Source organism: Pyrgilauda ruficollis, unplaced genomic scaffold, assembly GCF_017590135.1.
Source record: "Pyrgilauda ruficollis isolate IOZ18807 unplaced genomic scaffold, ASM1759013v1 scaffold131, whole genome shotgun sequence".
NCBI classification, from domain to species: Eukaryota; Metazoa; Chordata; class Aves; order Passeriformes; family Passeridae; genus Pyrgilauda; species Pyrgilauda ruficollis.
The window spans coordinates 162,407-180,658 of NW_024511544.1; the positions used below are offsets into that span (position 1 = coordinate 162,407).

At 42.5% G+C, this 18,252-nt stretch overlaps 2 protein-coding genes across 2 annotated transcripts in view; one reads left to right on the forward strand and one right to left on the reverse strand.

Annotated features, from left to right (window-relative positions):
• TIMP4 (TIMP metallopeptidase inhibitor 4) overlaps nt 1-10,423 on the reverse strand; it is a 28,269-nt gene extending 17,846 nt beyond the window's left edge. Inside the window, exon 1 of the mRNA XM_041459117.1 lies at nt 10,191-10,423. Within this exon, the coding sequence (XP_041315051.1) occupies nt 10,191-10,335 (145 nt within the window). The 5' untranslated portion in view covers nt 10,336-10,423. The remainder of the gene's footprint in view (nt 1-10,190) is intronic.
• Nucleotides 1-18,252, forward strand: part of SYN2 (synapsin II) — a 167,461-nt gene that overhangs the window by 107,361 nt on the left and 41,848 nt on the right. The gene's annotated exons all lie outside the window — the stretch shown is intronic.

Genomic DNA, 18,252 nt, shown 5'->3' on the forward strand with positions numbered 1-18,252 from the left:
ATTCTGTGAGAAGCAATGTATGGAAGGGCATTTCTTAGTCTGGGTGATGTTTCCAGTTGCATGAGAAGATAAGGGTGCTGAGATAATCCAATCTGTAACTGAGAAATCAAACAGGGAAGTTTGTGACTTGGACTGAACTTCACTTTTGAAGAACTTTTGAAGACTGAAAACCCCATAAATACTCTCCAAGTTGATAAAACAGATACCAAGGATGTTTTTTTAATGACCTTGTGATAAGGATATTCATTTGCACTGCATTGTTTCTCAGGGTAAATGCTTTGCAGAATTTGATTACTCTGTCGGGTTTTATTAACCCTATTAGGGTTAATAATAAATCCTATGGGGTTATTTTATTAACCCTACAGAATTTATAAACAGACCTGTTCTAGTCTGCATCCAAACTGCATTTCCAGTTCAGGCTTTTGGGTTGTGGAAGGCCAATATTTAAGCTCATTAGGACTCTCAGGTAGGTCAGGATTTTGTGTATCTCTGTGTTTTTGGCTCAGGATGCACAAATTCCTCATGTTGAAGGCAGGAGTTAATTGGGTTTGCTTCCTTGTTAAACCAGAAGATTATTGGTTTTATTTTTTTTTTTAATTAGAATAATACATTCAATTTATGAGAGTGAGGTTTTAGAATCTCATTTTTATAAACTTTCAAATAGAAGAGACTAGTGTATTTTTAACAGAAGTGTGGGATTCTTTTAACTTAAATATCACCTAAAAACTACCCAAACTGATTCCCAAATGTTGTTCAAGGTCAGCTTTATTTTCACAGCTGCTCCTCGTGTTACCAGGAACATTTCTCTCTGCTTCACAAGCCTCAGATACCACATCATTTGACTGGTAATCAACATCTGCCTAATTTCAGCTGGAGAATAACACTCCCTTTATGCTCCAAGCCTGTAGGACAGCGTACATGATGTTATTGTGGATTTCCATTCATGGGGACACGGGGTGGACAGAACCCTACATTGCTGAAATCACATTTAATGAGAAAGTTTTGGATTGAAGTTGGCACATTAATAGGATTAAGAGTTTGGCAGCCTTTCATGGTCTCTGTTTTATATTACTCAATCTTTGTTTCTAAGTTGAGTTTTGTTTCTGCCCTCAGTGTGTGTAGAATGTTGTTTTTGAAATGATGGGGTTCGGTTTCCCAGAGTTACAACAAATGATTTTAAATAAAATAACTCAGTTTTTTCGTTTTCTTCTCCTGAATTTAGAGCACACTCAGCAACAAGCTGGTGTGACTGAGTTACTTCTAAGTCAGGCAAGCAGCACAATTCTTCTGAAATTTCATTTTACTACCCAATAGCCAGCTCTGGGGTATTTTTTTTTTTCACTAAAGCTAAATTAAGTTACATTTTTCAGCTATGTCCTAATTGACAGGAATGTTGTGCTCAGTGGGTTTGGCTCCTTAAAATCCCATCCTGTTGTTCAGTTTTGTGATGCCACCTCCTTTTACAGCCACAGCTTTGAAGGGTTGGGAACAGTGCCATGAAAATGCAGCGAGCAGGGGAAGCAGAGCTCAGCCTGGCTTTTCCCAGCCCCAGCCCCATTTTCAGGCTGGAGTGGCAGAGCTCTGAAGGGCACTCATCCACAGAATATTGGGAATCATTTCCCAGAATTCCATGGCATTGGCAGTGTGATTCAAGCCTTGAATTCAGCACTGAAATGTGAGTTAGGAAACTGAATTTCCATGGATTTTTCAAGTTCTCAAAGCATTTGCTCCTATCCTAAAGCCCCAAGTAGATGTAGGGTTATTTGCAGGTCTTATTCAGGTCTTACCCTTCCTGTTCCCAAACAGCAAATGCAGGCTCCATCCTAGGAAGCTGTTACAATAATATTTTAGTGACATTCATTTTCACTATTTAGCTGCAAAAGGAAGGACTCAGTGCCATTCCCACAGCAGCATTCCAGGAATTCACTGAATGGGAATATTGAGGTTTTTCACTGGATATTCAGGTACATTACACAGAACTGTAACTGGGATTGACACCACAGCATTCCTGCAGCCAGAGGTTTTGTAGGATTTTTGCATTTTTTAAAGCATTCAGAAGTTTCAGGCTGTGACACCAAGCAATTTATGTGTACTGCAATTATTCCTGAATTGCCATTCATGGGAATTTTTACAAGGATGGGCCTTTGCAGGGGCCAGGTATTTTTTCTTCTCTTTAAATGCATCAGCAGCTCTTTTAAACTAAACAACCTCTCAGAATTCATGCTGTCCAGTGTTTTACGAATTTTTTTGAAAGTGCTAAGAATATGTATAAAAGTATGCATAAAAGTAAGAAAAATTAATTTTATTTTCTTTTGTACTTAGAGAAGTAAAGAAACCTGGTCTTCTTTTCTCTGCATTTGACAGGGCACTGTGCAGCCAAACTTGATGAAAAAGAGGTTAATTTCTCAATAATTTTTGCTGATGAACCAAACATTTGTCATATAACAAAATCTGGATATAGGAATATATAAAATGTGGACATAAGAATGATTGTGAATGATTCCTACCTGCCCACACTGATTTCCTGAGCACTGGGGGGACACACAGGACTGGAATTCTTTTTTTCCTCCACCCCTTGCTGAGGAAAAGGCTGAGATTTGCCTCATTTTCAGCTCCTCTGCATAAACCTACCAACATCAGTTTTGAAATTAATATAATTTTAGCTTCTTTTAAGAAGATTCATTGGTTCTGGAGAAGAAACTGGCAGCACCCTCCTCCAGTGGTCCCAGCGCTGCCTCCCCACTATAATCCTTGCAGGAACCACAGTCAGATGGTTTTTTGTCTGTTCTTTGGTAGGGAACTGGAACAGCATGAGCCCAGTACAGCATTTCTGCCACCCAGTTCCCAATTCTAGGAGCAGAACTTCAGCTCCCACTTCTGAGTGTGAGCCCTGAGGAATGGCAGCTGCACATTCCGTCCTGCTGGAAGTGTGGCTCTGGAAATGTGCATTATTGTCAATGGAAATGTGCATTATTGGCACTGGAAATGTGCATTATTGTCAGTGGAAATGTGCATTATTGGCACTGGAAATGTGCATTATTGGCACTGGAAATGTGCATTTTTGGCACTGGTTTGCACTCAGGGGAAGGAGGTGGTGCAAAGCACTGGGATCTGCCTCTGCTCAACAGGGCAGGACGAGAAATGAGTTTTCCCTGCTCTGGAGAAGCCCCAAAAGCTGTAGGAATTGCAGGGTTCCCTGAGCCCAGGTTGGGGTGTCTGGGTGCCCATGACCCAGGATCCTGCTAGGAGTTGTCCTGCCCAAGCCAACAGCATCAAGAACCCAGATTTTTCATAGGATTCACAAAAAACTCCACAGAAAGCCAAGGTTTGGCACACCACTGTCCTTTGTATAATTAAATGTGTCACCAGTTCCTGAGGTTTATTAGATCCACTGCTTGGATGGACACTGTGCCCCCAAAGACACAAGGGGCAGTGGCACCACTGCTGAATTTGGTGTCAGACCCCCCTGAAGGGCTCAGCAGGCTGGGCAGGCAGGGACCAGACCTGCCCAGTGCACTGCCAGCGGGTATCACACAATAAAATAACATAATATTTTAGTGACATTCATTTTCACTATTTAGCTGCAAAAGGAAGGACTCAGTGCCATTCCCACAGCAGCATTCCAGGAATTCACTGAATGGGAATATTGAGGTTTTTCACTGGATATTCAGGTACATTACACAGAACTGTAACTGGGATTGACACCACAGCATTCCTGCAGCCAGAGGTTTTGTAGGATTTTTGCATTTTTTAAAGCATTCAGAAGTTTCAGGCTGTGACACCAAGCAATTTATGTGTACTGCAATTATTCCTGAATTGCCATTCATGGGAATTTTTACAAGGATGGGCCTTTGCAGGGGCCAGGTATTTTTTCTTCTCTTTAAATGCATCAGCAGCTCTTTTAAACTAAACAACCTCTCAGAATTCATGCTGTCCAGTGTTTTACAAATTTTTTTGAAAGTGCTAAGAATATGTATAAAAGTATGCATAAAAGTAAGAAAAATTAATTTTATTTTCTTTTGTACTTAGAGAAGTAAAGAAACCTGGTCTTCTTTTCTCTGCATTTGACAGGGCACTGTGCAGCCAAACTTGATGAAAAAGAGGTTAATTTCTCAATAATTTTTGCTGATGAACCAAACATTTGTCATATAACAAAATCTGGATATAGGAATATATAAAATGTGGACATAAGAATGATTGTGAATGATTCCTACCTGCCCACACTGATTTCCTGAGCACTGGGGGGACACACAGGACTGGAATTCTTTTTTTCCTCCACCCCTTGCTGAGGAAAAGGCTGAGATTTGCCTCATTTTCAGCTCCTCTGCATAAACCTACCAACATCAGTTTTGAAATTAATATAATTTTAGCTTCTTTTAAGAAGATTCATTGGTTCTGGAGAAGAAACTGGCAGCACCCTCCTCCAGTGGTCCCAGCGCTGCCTCCCCACTATAATCCTTGCAGGAACCACAGTCAGATGGTTTTTTGTCTGTTCTTTGGTAGGGAACTGGAACAGCATGAGCCCAGTACAGCATTTCTGCCACCCAGTTCCCAATTCTAGGAGCAGAACTTCAGCTCCCACTTCTGCCCTGAGGAATGGCAGCTGCACATTCCGTCCTGGTGGAAGTGTGGCTTGAGGAATGGCAGCTGCTGTCAATGGAAATGTGCATTATTGGCGCTGGAAATGTGCATTATTGTCAATGGAAATGTGCATTATTGGCACTGGAAATGTGCATTTTTGGCACTGGTTTGCACTCAGGGGAAGGAGGTGGTGCAAAGCACTGGGATCTGCCTCTGCTCAACAGGGCAGGACGAGAAATGAGTTTTCCCTGCTCTGGAGAAGCCCCAAAAGCTGTAGGAATTGCAGGGTTCCCTGAGCCCAGGTTGGGGTGTCTGAGTGCCCATGACCCAGGATCCTGCCAGGAGTTGTCCTGCCCAAGCCAACTGCATCAAGAACCCAGATTTTTCATAGGATTCACAAAAAACTCCACAGAAAGCCAAGGTTTGGCACACCACTGTCCTTTGTATAATTAAATGTGTCACCAGTTCCTGAGGTTTATGAGATCCACTGCTTGGATGGACACTGTGCCCCCAAAGACACAAGGGGCAGTGGCACCACTGCTGAATTTGGTGTCAGACCCCCCTGAAGGGCTCAGCAGGCTGGGCAGGCAGGGACCAGACCTGCCCAGTGCACTGCCAGCGGGTATCACACAATAAAATAACAATAAAACCTTGAATTTCACGGCTCACCTTTCCTCTCCTCACTTGGAACAAGCACCATCCCCCTTTCCAGTGCATTCCCCAAAGCTGATTTTTTCCCACCACGCAAAAATTACTTCCCACCTAATAATGTTCAAATTAATCCATTCCAGCACAAAACTGGATATTACATGGCAGAGAGGCAAAATTGTGGGACACTGAGCCATGAAGGTTTTCATTTGAAACTCAGTAATGAAGAAACAGCATATTGTGATTATCTCCCAGAAGAGCTGACTCTGAAAACTTAATTCTGGCGTATTTAAAGAAAATTTGTACTGTTATGTTTAAATGTGATTAAAATTTAATATATCATCTGGCACATCTTTACAGTGCTTGATCTCCGTGATCTTGGGAGATTTTAATGGGCTGAAAATGCTGCCAAGCTCCAGCTGTAAAGTTTCCATCCTATTTTGAAATGTGCCACTCTTCTCCAAAGCTGCAGAAATGTCTTCTAAAGCTATATTATATATACATATGTATTCAAGACCTGTTAGTCATTGCTGTTCAGTAAAAATATAATTTTCAATATATTTTTATGAAAAAACAATAAGACAGTTGAAATCAGAATGAATACAACCAACTTTGAAGGGAACTGGTGTTACACAGCTAAGAAATGTGAACTATTTATATATTTCTCCTACTGTCCAAAAAATAGCCCAGGGGGGAAAAACCAGCATGAATTTAAAGTGCCAGACTTCAGGAAGGAATCAGTGCTGCCCACAGCCCATTTTTGCCTCCAGATTGCCTGATTTGAAGCTCGCATTTGTCCAGCATTGGGGCCAGGATGACAAATTCAGTGGCAAAAGGGAAATCTGTTACCTTGGCACTATCTGGTTAACTCAATTGCATCTGTGTTTCTCTCCAAAAAAAGGTAATTATCCAAAGAGTTTTCATGTGCTGGCTGGGCACTCCAGGGCCTCACTACTGAATTTGTTATCCAGCACCTCCTCCCACATTTTTATGAGGAGAAAACCTGGGCATTGTGGTCAGCACTGATAATTAACATGGACATCTGGTTAATTAAACCCCTCCATTCCCAGGGCAAGTCCTCTGGGAAAGCAGAGGTGTTTGCTAGGGCTGAAGGAACTCAGTACATTTAAAAGAGCACAAGAGGGATGTATCTCTGTTTTTGTATCAAAGGTGTGGATCTCCTGGTGCCAGGCACTTCCTACAAATGAGGAGTTACCTCGCTCTGGGGGGAAATTTAAAATTACTGAGAAGCTCATGACAATTTCTCCAATCTGTACTGTGGAAATCAGAAAAACAGAAACTTCCACAGACACTGAAGGGTTTGATCTGCAGCCTTGGAAGAAGCTTGGATTGATGTAAAAATACAATACATAGACATTAAGTAGAAAAATCATAAAGTTATGTTTCTGTGGTTGTAAGAATATGCCTTAAGTAAGTGAGAAACTGCACTGGTAAGATGGTGAAGGGTTTGTAGTGTAGGGGTGGGGTTGTGTGGAGTGAGCTGAGAGTTCAGGAGTTATAACAGAAGCATTTGTGTGCAAGTGACACAGAAGCCATTGGACAAAAGTGTCTGCAGTGCAGCAGAAGTGAGTAAAGGTGATGGGTTAGAAAAGCAAAATAAACCCTGTGCCAGCTGTCCATTGGGTCAGAAATTCTGTATTGCCTTGTAACAAAGAACTTGTGACTGCTCCTGAGCTATGGGTGACTGCTTGCTCCTCTAAAATCTCACAGCCCCTGAGACTGATGTTTGTCTGAGCTATAAATCATTCTTAGCTCCTCAGGGCCCCTAAGACTGATGTTTGTCTGAGCAATAAATCGTTCCTGGGTTGAAAACAGTCCCCCCTTTGTTATTAGCAGTGATAACGACACTATACAAAATCACATCCTCTGAAGGGTCTGGGGGAAGGTGAACAAACACAAGGTCAGGCAGATGGCAGGACTGGCACAGCACTTCTGATGTACCCTGGCAAATGCCACAGTCCTTCCCAACCTCAGCCCTGCAGGCTTCTCCACCCATCCCTGGTTTTGGGCAGGACCAGGAGCTCTCCCTGACTCCAGCTCTGTCAGACATCCCCTGATCTCTCTCAGGTTCTGCACTGCCTGTGGGGACCTAGAGCCACAAAACCTTCCTGGCAGTGAAGGACAAAGTGTCACAGCACCAATCATCTTAACAAAAGGCAAAGCAAAAGAGCTTGTCCAGACTTAATTAATTTCTGTTCTTGTTTTTCCTTGAATCTCTCAAAAATGCTGCTGCTGAGTGGCTTCACACATTCAATTGGTGGTTCGGGGAACGTCAGTTCAATCCCTTCACCTCCACCATAGTCATGCTGGAGGAAATTAAAAATATTGCCTTTACACAGTGGCTGCAGGACATGTGGTGGTTGGTAGCTCCACGAGCACGTTTGAGACTTTATCTCTGGTTTTACTGCGGAGTTTTGGGTCAGGGCATCTTTATTTTAATAAGATCCTCTGGGAAATCCTGCGAGGGAGTCCTTGGCTGTGTTTAGTCTGTGAGGGAGTCTAGTTTGTGACTAGGTAGGATGAAGTTAATGAATTAATGAATTTAATAACTGAAGAACTGGAACAGTCTCAGCACACAGCTGGGAGCCAGGTGGCCCTGAGGTCTCTGAGACCACAGGTGTGTCCCCGAGGCCACAGGTGTGTCCCCAGGCAGCTGTGGAGGCACAGCCCCAGTTCCCAGGGGATGAGCAGTGCCTGGCCAGGGCTGCAGCCCGGGGTGCCCCTTCCTGCCGGGCACAGCTCCTCTCCTGGGCACAAAGGCTGCTGGCACAGCCTGGGGGAGCTGCTCTGCCAAGCTGCTCCCTGGAGCTTCCTCCCACACAGGACAGGCAGCTCCACTCCTGCTCCTTCCGAGGGGTTTCATTCTGTTGGTGTGGCCAAAGATTATCCAGTGATTCAGCCATGAACGCTCAGAGCAGGTTTTGTGTGTGTGTGTGTGTACATGCAAATGTATACACAAAAACATGTGTGCACTTCTTGGGGTGAAGAACTCCCTTCATCTCCCGTTTTGTGACATACAGAAATGGTATTTTAAAAGTATAAATAGTGAACAAAGGGATCCTTGACATAAACATTCCTCAGCCAAAAGAGGAAGTTTACTTAGATAGGAATATTTATAGGAGTGAGAGCTTGAGCATCAAGTCCAAACATTGTAGCATAAAACTATTATAAGTATTTAAATAAAAAGTAGCATGATATAGTAGAAAAGTTAAAAGTGCATGATATAGTTCCTATTTGTAAAATAAATCTAAGAAATTAGTAAATACTAATCTGTATCATCAGAATGGCTTCCCTATGAATGAAAATATTCATTAAGGTGGCCCATAATGAATATTTTTAGTTTCCTCTGCACTGTAAAATTGTTAATTTTGGAAAATTTTTACATGAAGTCTGTTGAAACGCTGTCACTTTCTCGTGCACAGTTAAATGCACACATATTTAGTTGTAGCACAACTTTTATTTCCTTCCATTCCTTAAACACCCCCAAGCCTGTGATGCCTGGTGGAGGTACCTCCACGAAAGGGATTGCTGAACACGGGCAGATTAAAAACCAATTTAACTGATGGCCACAAACAGAGCTCAGAGTTTGTCATGGCCACAAAGATTTTCTGTCAGGGCATAAAAGCAATGAATCAGTATGCAGAAGGTATTGCCTGCCCCATAGAGATGCTAATTCTGTGGCACTTTGGAAACTCATGTTCTACATTTACTGTTCACACCCCATGGAAGCTAACCAGCCTCAGCCTGAGCTAATGAAATCAAAAGGCTGCAAAATGTCACATTTTCTCAAAATGTCACATTTTCTCATCCCCCTGCAGCCTAATTTTGGGTACTTTAGGCTCTTTCTATGAGTTGTTTGACAACTGTGGTCCTGCCTGGCTCTCATGAGGCACAATTGTCCCAAAGCTGCAGAGCTGTGGTCACACAGAGCTGCTGTGGCCAGTTTATCTGCAGAAAATAAAGGGCCCATCAGCTTCCTGCTCCAGAAAATTATAGAAAACCCCAAGAATAAACTAAAGAAAGTATAGAGTAGCAGAGCAAAGGTCAAAAGTTTCAGCAAGTTAGCACTGGGGACTTATATTTTGTGGTCCTTTGGGTTTTTGTGTTTTGGGGGTTTTTTGTTTTATTTTTGTTTGTTTGGTTTTTTTTTCCCTGAAGTGCTATAAAAATATCTATATGAGCATTTTACACATTGCAGGCTTATTTAGATAGAATATTATATATATAGTAGATACTGCTACATATAGCAGTAGATATTCGAAAGCTCAGGTATTTTCTAAGTTAGGACCTAAAATACAAATACATAAAATAGATGTTATATATAAAATATATAACACATATAAAGTATGGAAATATCTGTTATATGTAATAGATGTAAAACATACAAAGTATAAGATAATACATAAATTATATAAAATACGCGAAGGATAAAAAGACATTCATATATAATATATAATACATATAAAAGATAAAAATATAATTATATATAGTGTTTATAATATAAAAGTGGTGTATATAGATATATAGATGTAGAGATAGAGGTATAGAGATGTAGAGACAGAGGTATGGAGATATAGAGATAGATGTAATAGATAGAAAATAGATATAATAGATATAAAATAGATATAATAGATATAAAATAGATATAAAAATAGATAAAAATATATATAAATAGATATTAAAATAGATATTAAAATAGATATAAAAATATATATAAAATATATAAAACCACGTAAAAAAATAACTAAAAAGCCACTCTCCAACCCAGCGATCCCAGCAATTTATAACCACAAACCCTTCTGGCAGCGCGCGGGACGCAGAGCAACCCCCGGCATCTCTTCCCCTGCGTTAGGGGCAGTGCAGCACAGCTCCCACCAGCCCTTTCCCCACTCCCCGGCTGCAGAAGGGCCGCGGGGAGGCTCCGCGGGCCGCGGACTCACCGAGCGCAGCATCGCACAGCAGCTGCTGCGGGTGCGCGGGCGCGCAGCTGCAGCCGGACACGGCCGCGGGCAGCGCCGCCAGCGCCAGCGCCAGCACCAGCGCTGCCCCTCGGCTCCCGGCGCTCCCGCTGCCCGCTCGCCTCATGCTCCGCTCGGGGGAACGGCTCTGCTCGGTGTCCCGGCCGCGCTGGGATGCTCGCTCGGGGATGCTGCGAGCGCTGCCGGTGCTCTCTGGCTCCGGTCGCCCGCACATGGGACCCTCTTATTTATGGCCCCGGCGCCGAGCCCCGGCTCCGCCTTCCCGCGCTTCAGAGCTCATTTATTGGTGACATCGTCCCAAAGAAGCTCGGGAGTGGAAATGTTAATCGCCAAAAGCTCCCACAAAACCGGCTTTTACGCGGATCTGAAGCTGATTTTCTGAGCGTTTTATCTCCTCCGAGTGAGTTTGCGTCCAGTTTGGATTTAAAAGCCAGCCCTGCGATCTTATTTTGGGCAAGTAAACAGAGCTGTCCTGTTTGAAGCTCCGTTTGCTCGCAGCCCCCGATCTTCCTTCCCCTGCACTTCTGGGCATTTTCCTGAGCTGCCGTCCCTGTTCGCGGGCTGGACAGAACTTCATTCATGGAAAGGAAACCTCTCAATGCTCTGCTTGTGAGCCTCCAACAATCCCTGGTTACAGGGAGTAACCAATTACACATCAAAGCCGCAATAAAAGGCATCTTAAACGAAATTATTTCATCGCAGATTTAATTTAGAATAGCAAGGAAAAACATCCCAGTGGTGTGTTTTGGAGGCAGGGCTCTTTCCCTGCATTCCTTATTAATGCAAATCCTGCTCAGAGCAGATCTGTGCCTGTATTTCCTGGCTGATATTGGAAGTGGAATTCAGTGGAATAAATGCAGAATTCAGAAATCCTTTCCACCTTCAGAGCTTTGGTTGCTGTGGCAATCTGGATGTGTGTAACCTGTGGGCACCCTCTTTTTATAAAGAAAAATGTTCCATGAGGAAGCAACCCGAGGTTTGATTAGAGAGTAATAAAGAACATCTCTGGATTGGCATGCAGGACAGGGCTGCTTAAACAATTCTGTGTTTTGTCACAACCCAAATCAAGCCTAGGAATTGAAAATTCATTAACACGACCTGAACCATTCCAATCCAGGCTCATGAAAATGTATTTTGTTGAGGCTGAGGTTTAGGTGTGCCCAAAGCAGCTTGTTACCTTTAGAGAGAAGTGTACATGCTTTACAACAGCAGATTTATTTCATTTCTCCACAGTTATACAAATATTAGTGCTCTGATTATTTTTCTTTTTAATTCCCATCCCCCTCAAGACACACTCTGTCTGTTAGGAAAAAAACCCACAAACATTCAGAATTATTAGAACTGGGTCTAGTTTTTAGCCTTTAGACCTACACCAAACACTGAGCCAGGAATCCTGTACAAAATGTCCTGATTTCACGCAGCCACACTTGGATTTTTTACTTTTCCAGTCTAAAGTTTTGGCTTCAAATCATAAGGTTGGATCCCAGCCCAGGACTAACACCTGAAAATAATTTAGACCTGTTAACATCTCTGTTCTTACCTAGAAGAAACGGACTTCTTTCCTGTGAGGTGAGGGATGAGAAGGACTGGAAGTGTGCACGGGGAGTTTCAGCTGCAGGGAGGCAGGAAAAGCCCCGGGCAGGGGTGCCAGTGCCTGGGCTCAGCCCCCTGGGACTGCCAAATCCCAAACCTCGGACTGGGAAGTGATGAAGGAATTCATTGGGAGTCATTGATTGGTTTCTATCACAGGGCTGCTGTTACAGATGATTTAAACAGACCAAGTTGATAAAATTCCATATCAAATTGAATTCACAAAATTCAAATAATAAAGAAATATGTTGGGCAAACACTCTTCTCTACTGGTCTCTAAGGCACGTTTTGTCCAGGATTCTCCAGAACAACACTTCCAGCCATGTTCTGGGTGTCCTAAAGACTTTTCTACCTAGTACAATCCAATTAATTACATAATCAATAGCAGAATATTATGCTCAGAACAAAATTTTAAAATTATTTTATGACAAGTTACAAATTAGTTGTCCACTATCTTCTAGATATAGAAGAGAATTAAATACTTTCAACTGAACGTGTAGAATGCACATTATTTTTGTTATTTTTTCCAATTATCAGTGCCCACTAACAGCAGTGTGGGCACTGATAATTGGAGTTGCCATCATTGATTGTCTTTTAACAAACCCCAGAGTCCTGCACTAAATCCACTGGGCTCTTGCTCTTGGGTGATTCCCCTGGACCCCAGGGTTTGGGATATTTTGTCCTCTGGAGGTGACAGGTGATGGGGGAATGAATGAGGGCCATCAGCTGAGAGCTCGGTGGGGAGGGCAGCTGTGCCAGGGCAGCTCTGCCCCGGGGATTCCTGCCCTTCCCACCTGCCCATCCCCTCCTCTCTCAGCCTCTGGCTGCAGGAACACCCAGGTCTGGGGAGAAACCAGAACTGAGGATTTTGGGATAACCCAGGGCTGGGGCACACCTGGGGCTGGGGATAAACCAGTACTGAGAAAAACTCAGGATTTCAGGATAACTCAGGGCTGAGGAAAACCCAGGGCTGGGGATAAACCAGGGCTGGGAATAACCCAGAACTGAGGAAAAGTCAGGATTTCAGGATAACCCAGGGCTGAGGAAAACCCAGGGCTGTGGATAAACCAGGGCTGGGGATAACCCAGGATTTCAGGATAACCCAGGGCTGAGGAAAACCCAGGGCAGAGGAAAACCCAGGATTTCAGGAAAACCCAGGATTCTAGTATAACCCAGGATTCTGGGGTAACCCAGGGCTGCAGGATAACCTGGGGCTGGGGATAAACCAGGATTTCAGGAAAACCCAGGATTCTGGGATAACCCAGGGCTGCAGGATCCCCTGTGCCTGGCTGTGCTGGATTTGCTCCTGCCCTTGCCATGTTTCCAGGGAGGCAGCACAGGCAGTCAGTCTGTCCGTCCCTGGTGCTGCTCACCAGCATTGCTCTGGTGAGTTCATGGAGTGAGTTCTGGGAGTTCACGCTCAGCCTGGGAGCTGGGTCAGACAGCACTGAACTCTGCTGCACAGGGATTGTCCAGACAGCTCTTTGAAGGGTTTTTCATTGTGATGGGACATGCCACAGCCACCTCCTTGTCCCTTCCAGCTGTCAGGCAGTTTGAGTCTACTCAGGGTCTTCTGCTTGGTCTGCCTGCTCCGTGCTTTAGCTTCTGCCAGTGCACAGAGTGCAATTTTTTGTCCATATCAATCTGATTTTCTCTTTACTGGGGAAAATTAATCTTATTTGAGAATGGTAGCAGGCAGGATTTTCCAGACCCATTGTGATAATTCACTTGTGGGGAATTTTGGAAGGAAATTGAGATGGGCCCTTTGAATTGTTTTTGGTGATGCAGTTTATTTTTCTTATCTCCTACACAGGTAGGAAGGGTGAGCTTGGCTCACATCATTGCGGCATAGTTCAGAAGGTCAAAAGACCCTTAGTGACAAGACTTTTTAAGGAGTTCTTGACTAATAAAATACTGCTAACAAGGATATTTATGGTTTTGACCTAATCTTTAAATATTTCATTTTATGGACTCAGGCTACAGTGTAAGCTTTCTTAGCCAATCACGTTATGACACACAAACCTACACTACTGCATTCTAAACTCCTTGTTTACTTCTGTAAGTACTCTTATTTTTCTATACTTTAAACTCTAAAACTCTAAACTTTCTTTTACTTAGCTTAACGTGTCTCTGCTTTAAGCTATAAATCCACATTCTTGCCTCTAGCACTTAAGTTTGGAAGGTCTCAGATCAAATCCTGTGTTTAATTCTAAGCTTTGGCTTACAGGCCCAAAGTTCTGAGGGTTCTTTGCATTTCAGATTCCAGCAACCCAGAATTCATCTGTTGCCTACTTAGTGCTTTGACTCTGTTCTTCCCTCCCTGGTTTTCCTTTGGCCTTGCAATTACCTCTAAAATCTACTTTCATTTTACCTGATGAAGTCACATTACACATCCTGTACCTCACCTGTACAATCATGTTGAAAATTCAGAATAGCATTTCATGAAATATTTCAGGTGAGATTTTATGGATTTTAAATTCCAGTGCCTCTGTATGAGCTACAGCCTGCTTCAAACAGGAGGGTATTTAGAGCTGTCACCTCTGAAATACTACAGCAAAAAATCCTTATGGTTTATAGGCACAGCAATTTGGGTAATTGTTTTATAAGGTGGCAAAGTGTTACTTGACTTTCGAGGCAGCAGTTTTCCAAACAGCTGGTGGAAGGATGAATTAAACACTGACAGGCCACAATCAAAATAGAATTTGTTTCTGCCGAGTTTTTGTCTTCAGAGCTTCTTCCAGGGATCTGTGGGAGCTGCTCTCATTGATTCACTGCAATTACACTTTGTGTTTTCCTTCCTAACGACAATTTCTGTTTTCATGCTGTGCAGGTTTGAAAACAGCAGACTTTCTGCCAACAGATCACTCTGAGTTCATTTAGATCACTGGGATTTTTTTAACAGACACACCAGTTGTGAGGACAAAGGTGTTTTAGGGGGATCTCCAGGTGGTCTGGTGGAGTTACTCCATAATCCAGGATCCTCTCCAGCTTTGGCTGATTTCAGGGGGCATGTGGAGCTGCTTTGTGCAGCTCCAGACTCTCCAGGTGGTGGTGGCAGTCTCAAAGAGAGCTCAGTTCTGCGCCAATTCCCACTGGTGGCCCTGGGAACTCAGGTGGCCCTGGGACCTGTGTTGCACTTAGCTCTCAAACCATTTCAACCTTAAGTTTTGGGTCCAGGACTCACAGATCAGGCACATTTTCCTCTCCCACGGATAAATTTAAGCTCTACTCTTTTTTATCCCCTTGAACTTTCAGTGTCTTCACTGCCCTAGCTAAAAAGATAACACAAATCACCTCAGCCTCCCCCTTGGCTTGGGGGTATTAAACCCTATTCCTTGCAGAGAGTTTTACACATACTTTTAGCTGCCGAGAGGAAAATGTGCTTCCACATCCCCAAAATTGTGCCTGTGTTTGTTGAGGCCAGCAGCTGGTGGGGTGTGGGGTTTTCTGCTGAGAGGCCAGGGCTGGACTGGCCCTGCTGGTGACGGAGCTCCTGCCTGGCTGAGCCCCCACTTGATCTGGAAATTGTGTTTTCTGCAAACCAAACAGACCAGAGAAAGTACATCTGCTGCTTGTTTATTGATTTAGGGCTCTTCCTGCCTGTTTCTGGGAAAGAAAAAAAAAGAAAATGAATAAAAGGCCACCTTCATTATTTCACTTTTAATTTCCTTTCTCCAAAGTAAGCAGAGCAAAATTAGATTTAGGCTGATGCATATTCCACAAATAAATTACATGGAACTAGAGTGGTTAAATGAACTTTGCTTGGGGATTATTGGAAAGATAAATATTTAAACACTGAACTTGAGGTAAGTCATGTTTATGCAACATCTGGGGGTTTTTTTGTCACTGCTTCTCCGCCCCCTCTTTTTTTTTTTCCTGTTGTGGCTTTTCTAGTCAGCTCAACCCCGAGGACATGAAAGCAGGGTGAATACCACCTTCAGAAAACTCTTTTGTCTGTATTGTTGCCAGCAGAGGGGTTTTTTTACTTTTTTTTTTTTTTCAGATAATCTTTGCCTGGTTCTATTTTTATAGAAGTCTTTGATTATATTTCACACTATGTCTCAGTTAAAAGAATTCAAAGTAAATTTAGAAAAATTCAAATTATATCTTTTGGGAAAAAAACCCCAGCTTGTATTGAAATTGTTCAAAAATATTTAAATTGCAGTAGAACTTATAATAATGTATGTAGCTTAAATTTGAAGGTTTTATTTTTAATTAATAGACTTATAATTGCAGGATGACACTCCATTAACCAGACTTAGAAACTCCAGAAAATTTCTGCAGCGTGGAAGGGTAGGGATTTCCATTCCATGTGGAAAAATGCAAACAACAATCCAGATGGGGACTGTGCTGGTTAATTCTGTAGCCACCTACTGGGTAACTGAATTGCCTGTATCACAAATTAGCCAGGGTGATATTGGAGGTATTCTGGAATTTTATCAAACTAGAACATTCCTTTTTACAGTAAAAACAAGCTAAGCACCATTACAAAATCTTTAAGTGGCCAGATCCTGAAGATTGATACAATAAAGTATTTGCCTTTTAAGCTCTTAGTACAAAAAATTCTTAAAATTTAAAAGTTGATGCAGGTGAAACACTAAGAAAGCATAATTAATAATAATTATCCTTGCTGTTGTGACATCAGTAAGGGAATAATGAAATGAACTGGCTTTTTAGATTTTCATGCTCATCTAGAAGTGACATTTATCCTCCCTGGCTAAAATTTGAATATTCACTGCTGTTATTTTGATTAATGGCATTGGATTGGCCAATGTCAGTGTGCTCCTCAGCTGTTTGCATATGTGCTCCCACAAGGAGCCAGGAGTTTTTCCAGTTGCTACCAATATTTATTACCAGTCCAATCATATTCATACATGACTATACATTTTGAAAATTTTATTCCACCTTTGCCAAATATTCTGGTTTCTGTCTAATTAATAATGGTAGTTTATTGCCTTGCTATTTAAGTTAGAACTCCTGGTAATCCCATTTTTTATTCTGCTGTATTTTGTGTATATTGTATGTGTGTGGGAGGGCTCATGCAGTGCAGACCCTTCCATCTCTCACATTTATGAACTTGGCAGATTTCTCAATGTCTCTGGTCGCTTTTTGGGGTTTTCCCTTCAGTTTTTAATGGCCAGAATTAAATTTCTGAATTTTTAGTATGCAGAATTTTTAGGATGTTTAGAATTTGTAGAATTTTTACTTTCCTGATTTTAAGAAAGCTTTCCAAAAACCACAATATTTTGCAAAATGGCCTTTTCCCCTCAGTGATACTTTTCAAAGCAAACAGCTTTTATGGCAGTAATTCTAATATAAATTATAATTAGCAGTAATTATAATGCAAATTAAAGGGAAATCCGTGATGCTGGTAAAGTTTCACTGTCACTATCACACTTGTATTATATATAATGTTCACCAAATGCAGGAATAGTCTGGGGAGTGCCTGGAAAAAAGCAGATTGGGAATGGGATGGGAGGATTCTGGTCAGGTTTTCTTTCATTTCCATGGGCATTTCAGGTTTTGTTGGCAGAACAACGCCCTGGCCATGGGTTGGTGGCAGAGAGGTGCTGCGCCACGGCAGAGGGAGAACTGGGATAGATAAAATCAGAGCAGGAGTAAAGGAAAAGCTGCTCAAACCCCAAAATAACAACTGCTGAACCTCGTGGACCTGTCCCAGGGACAGCTAAAAACAAGAGAAGTGCTGGGATTACTGAGTTTTGCCTGCCTGTTTTTTTTTCTCTCTGAAGTTTGAGCTGCAGCATCCAGAGCCTGTTCCCTCAGTCTGTGCTGGGATGTGGTGGAGCACGTGGAATCTCAGGAACAGGGTCCAGAGAAAATGATGTTACTGCACTTTTCTGAGGGAGAAAGCACTTTTTTTCCTTTCCTTTTCCTTTTTCTTTCTTTTTTTTTTTCCTTTATTTTTCTTTTTTATTTTTTTCTTTTAATGTGAGTTGTGTTGGTTGCTGTGGGCCACAGAGGATTCCACAGCTTTGGGATCACAGGAAGATCCGTGGCCCTGCTAATTACAGGAGTGCCATCTGCACTGCTGCGCTCAGAGGTCTGCAGCATTTCCATGACAAACCCCACTGCAGTGGTTTGCAGCTCAGACACTGAAATGTGCTGCTGCCCTGATGAATCTCCAGTCTGGCAATGATTTGTTCCCCTCCTACCCTCAAGAACTGAAAAAAAGAGCCTGGTTTAAAATCTGAAAGTGATACAGCAGTGACTGGATGTTGACTAAGCAGGAACTTTGGTTGCTGCAGTTTAGCAAGAACTTCATTCCTAAATTCCTGTAGGAGTGACCTCTACTGTGTAATGCAAGTGCTTCTGGTCATTCTGAAACCAGTCATTGTCTCACAAAACCTCTACAATTCTTAGTTTATGTTCCAGAGCATCAGCTTTTCCTCTGACTGTATTTACTGTGCTGGAA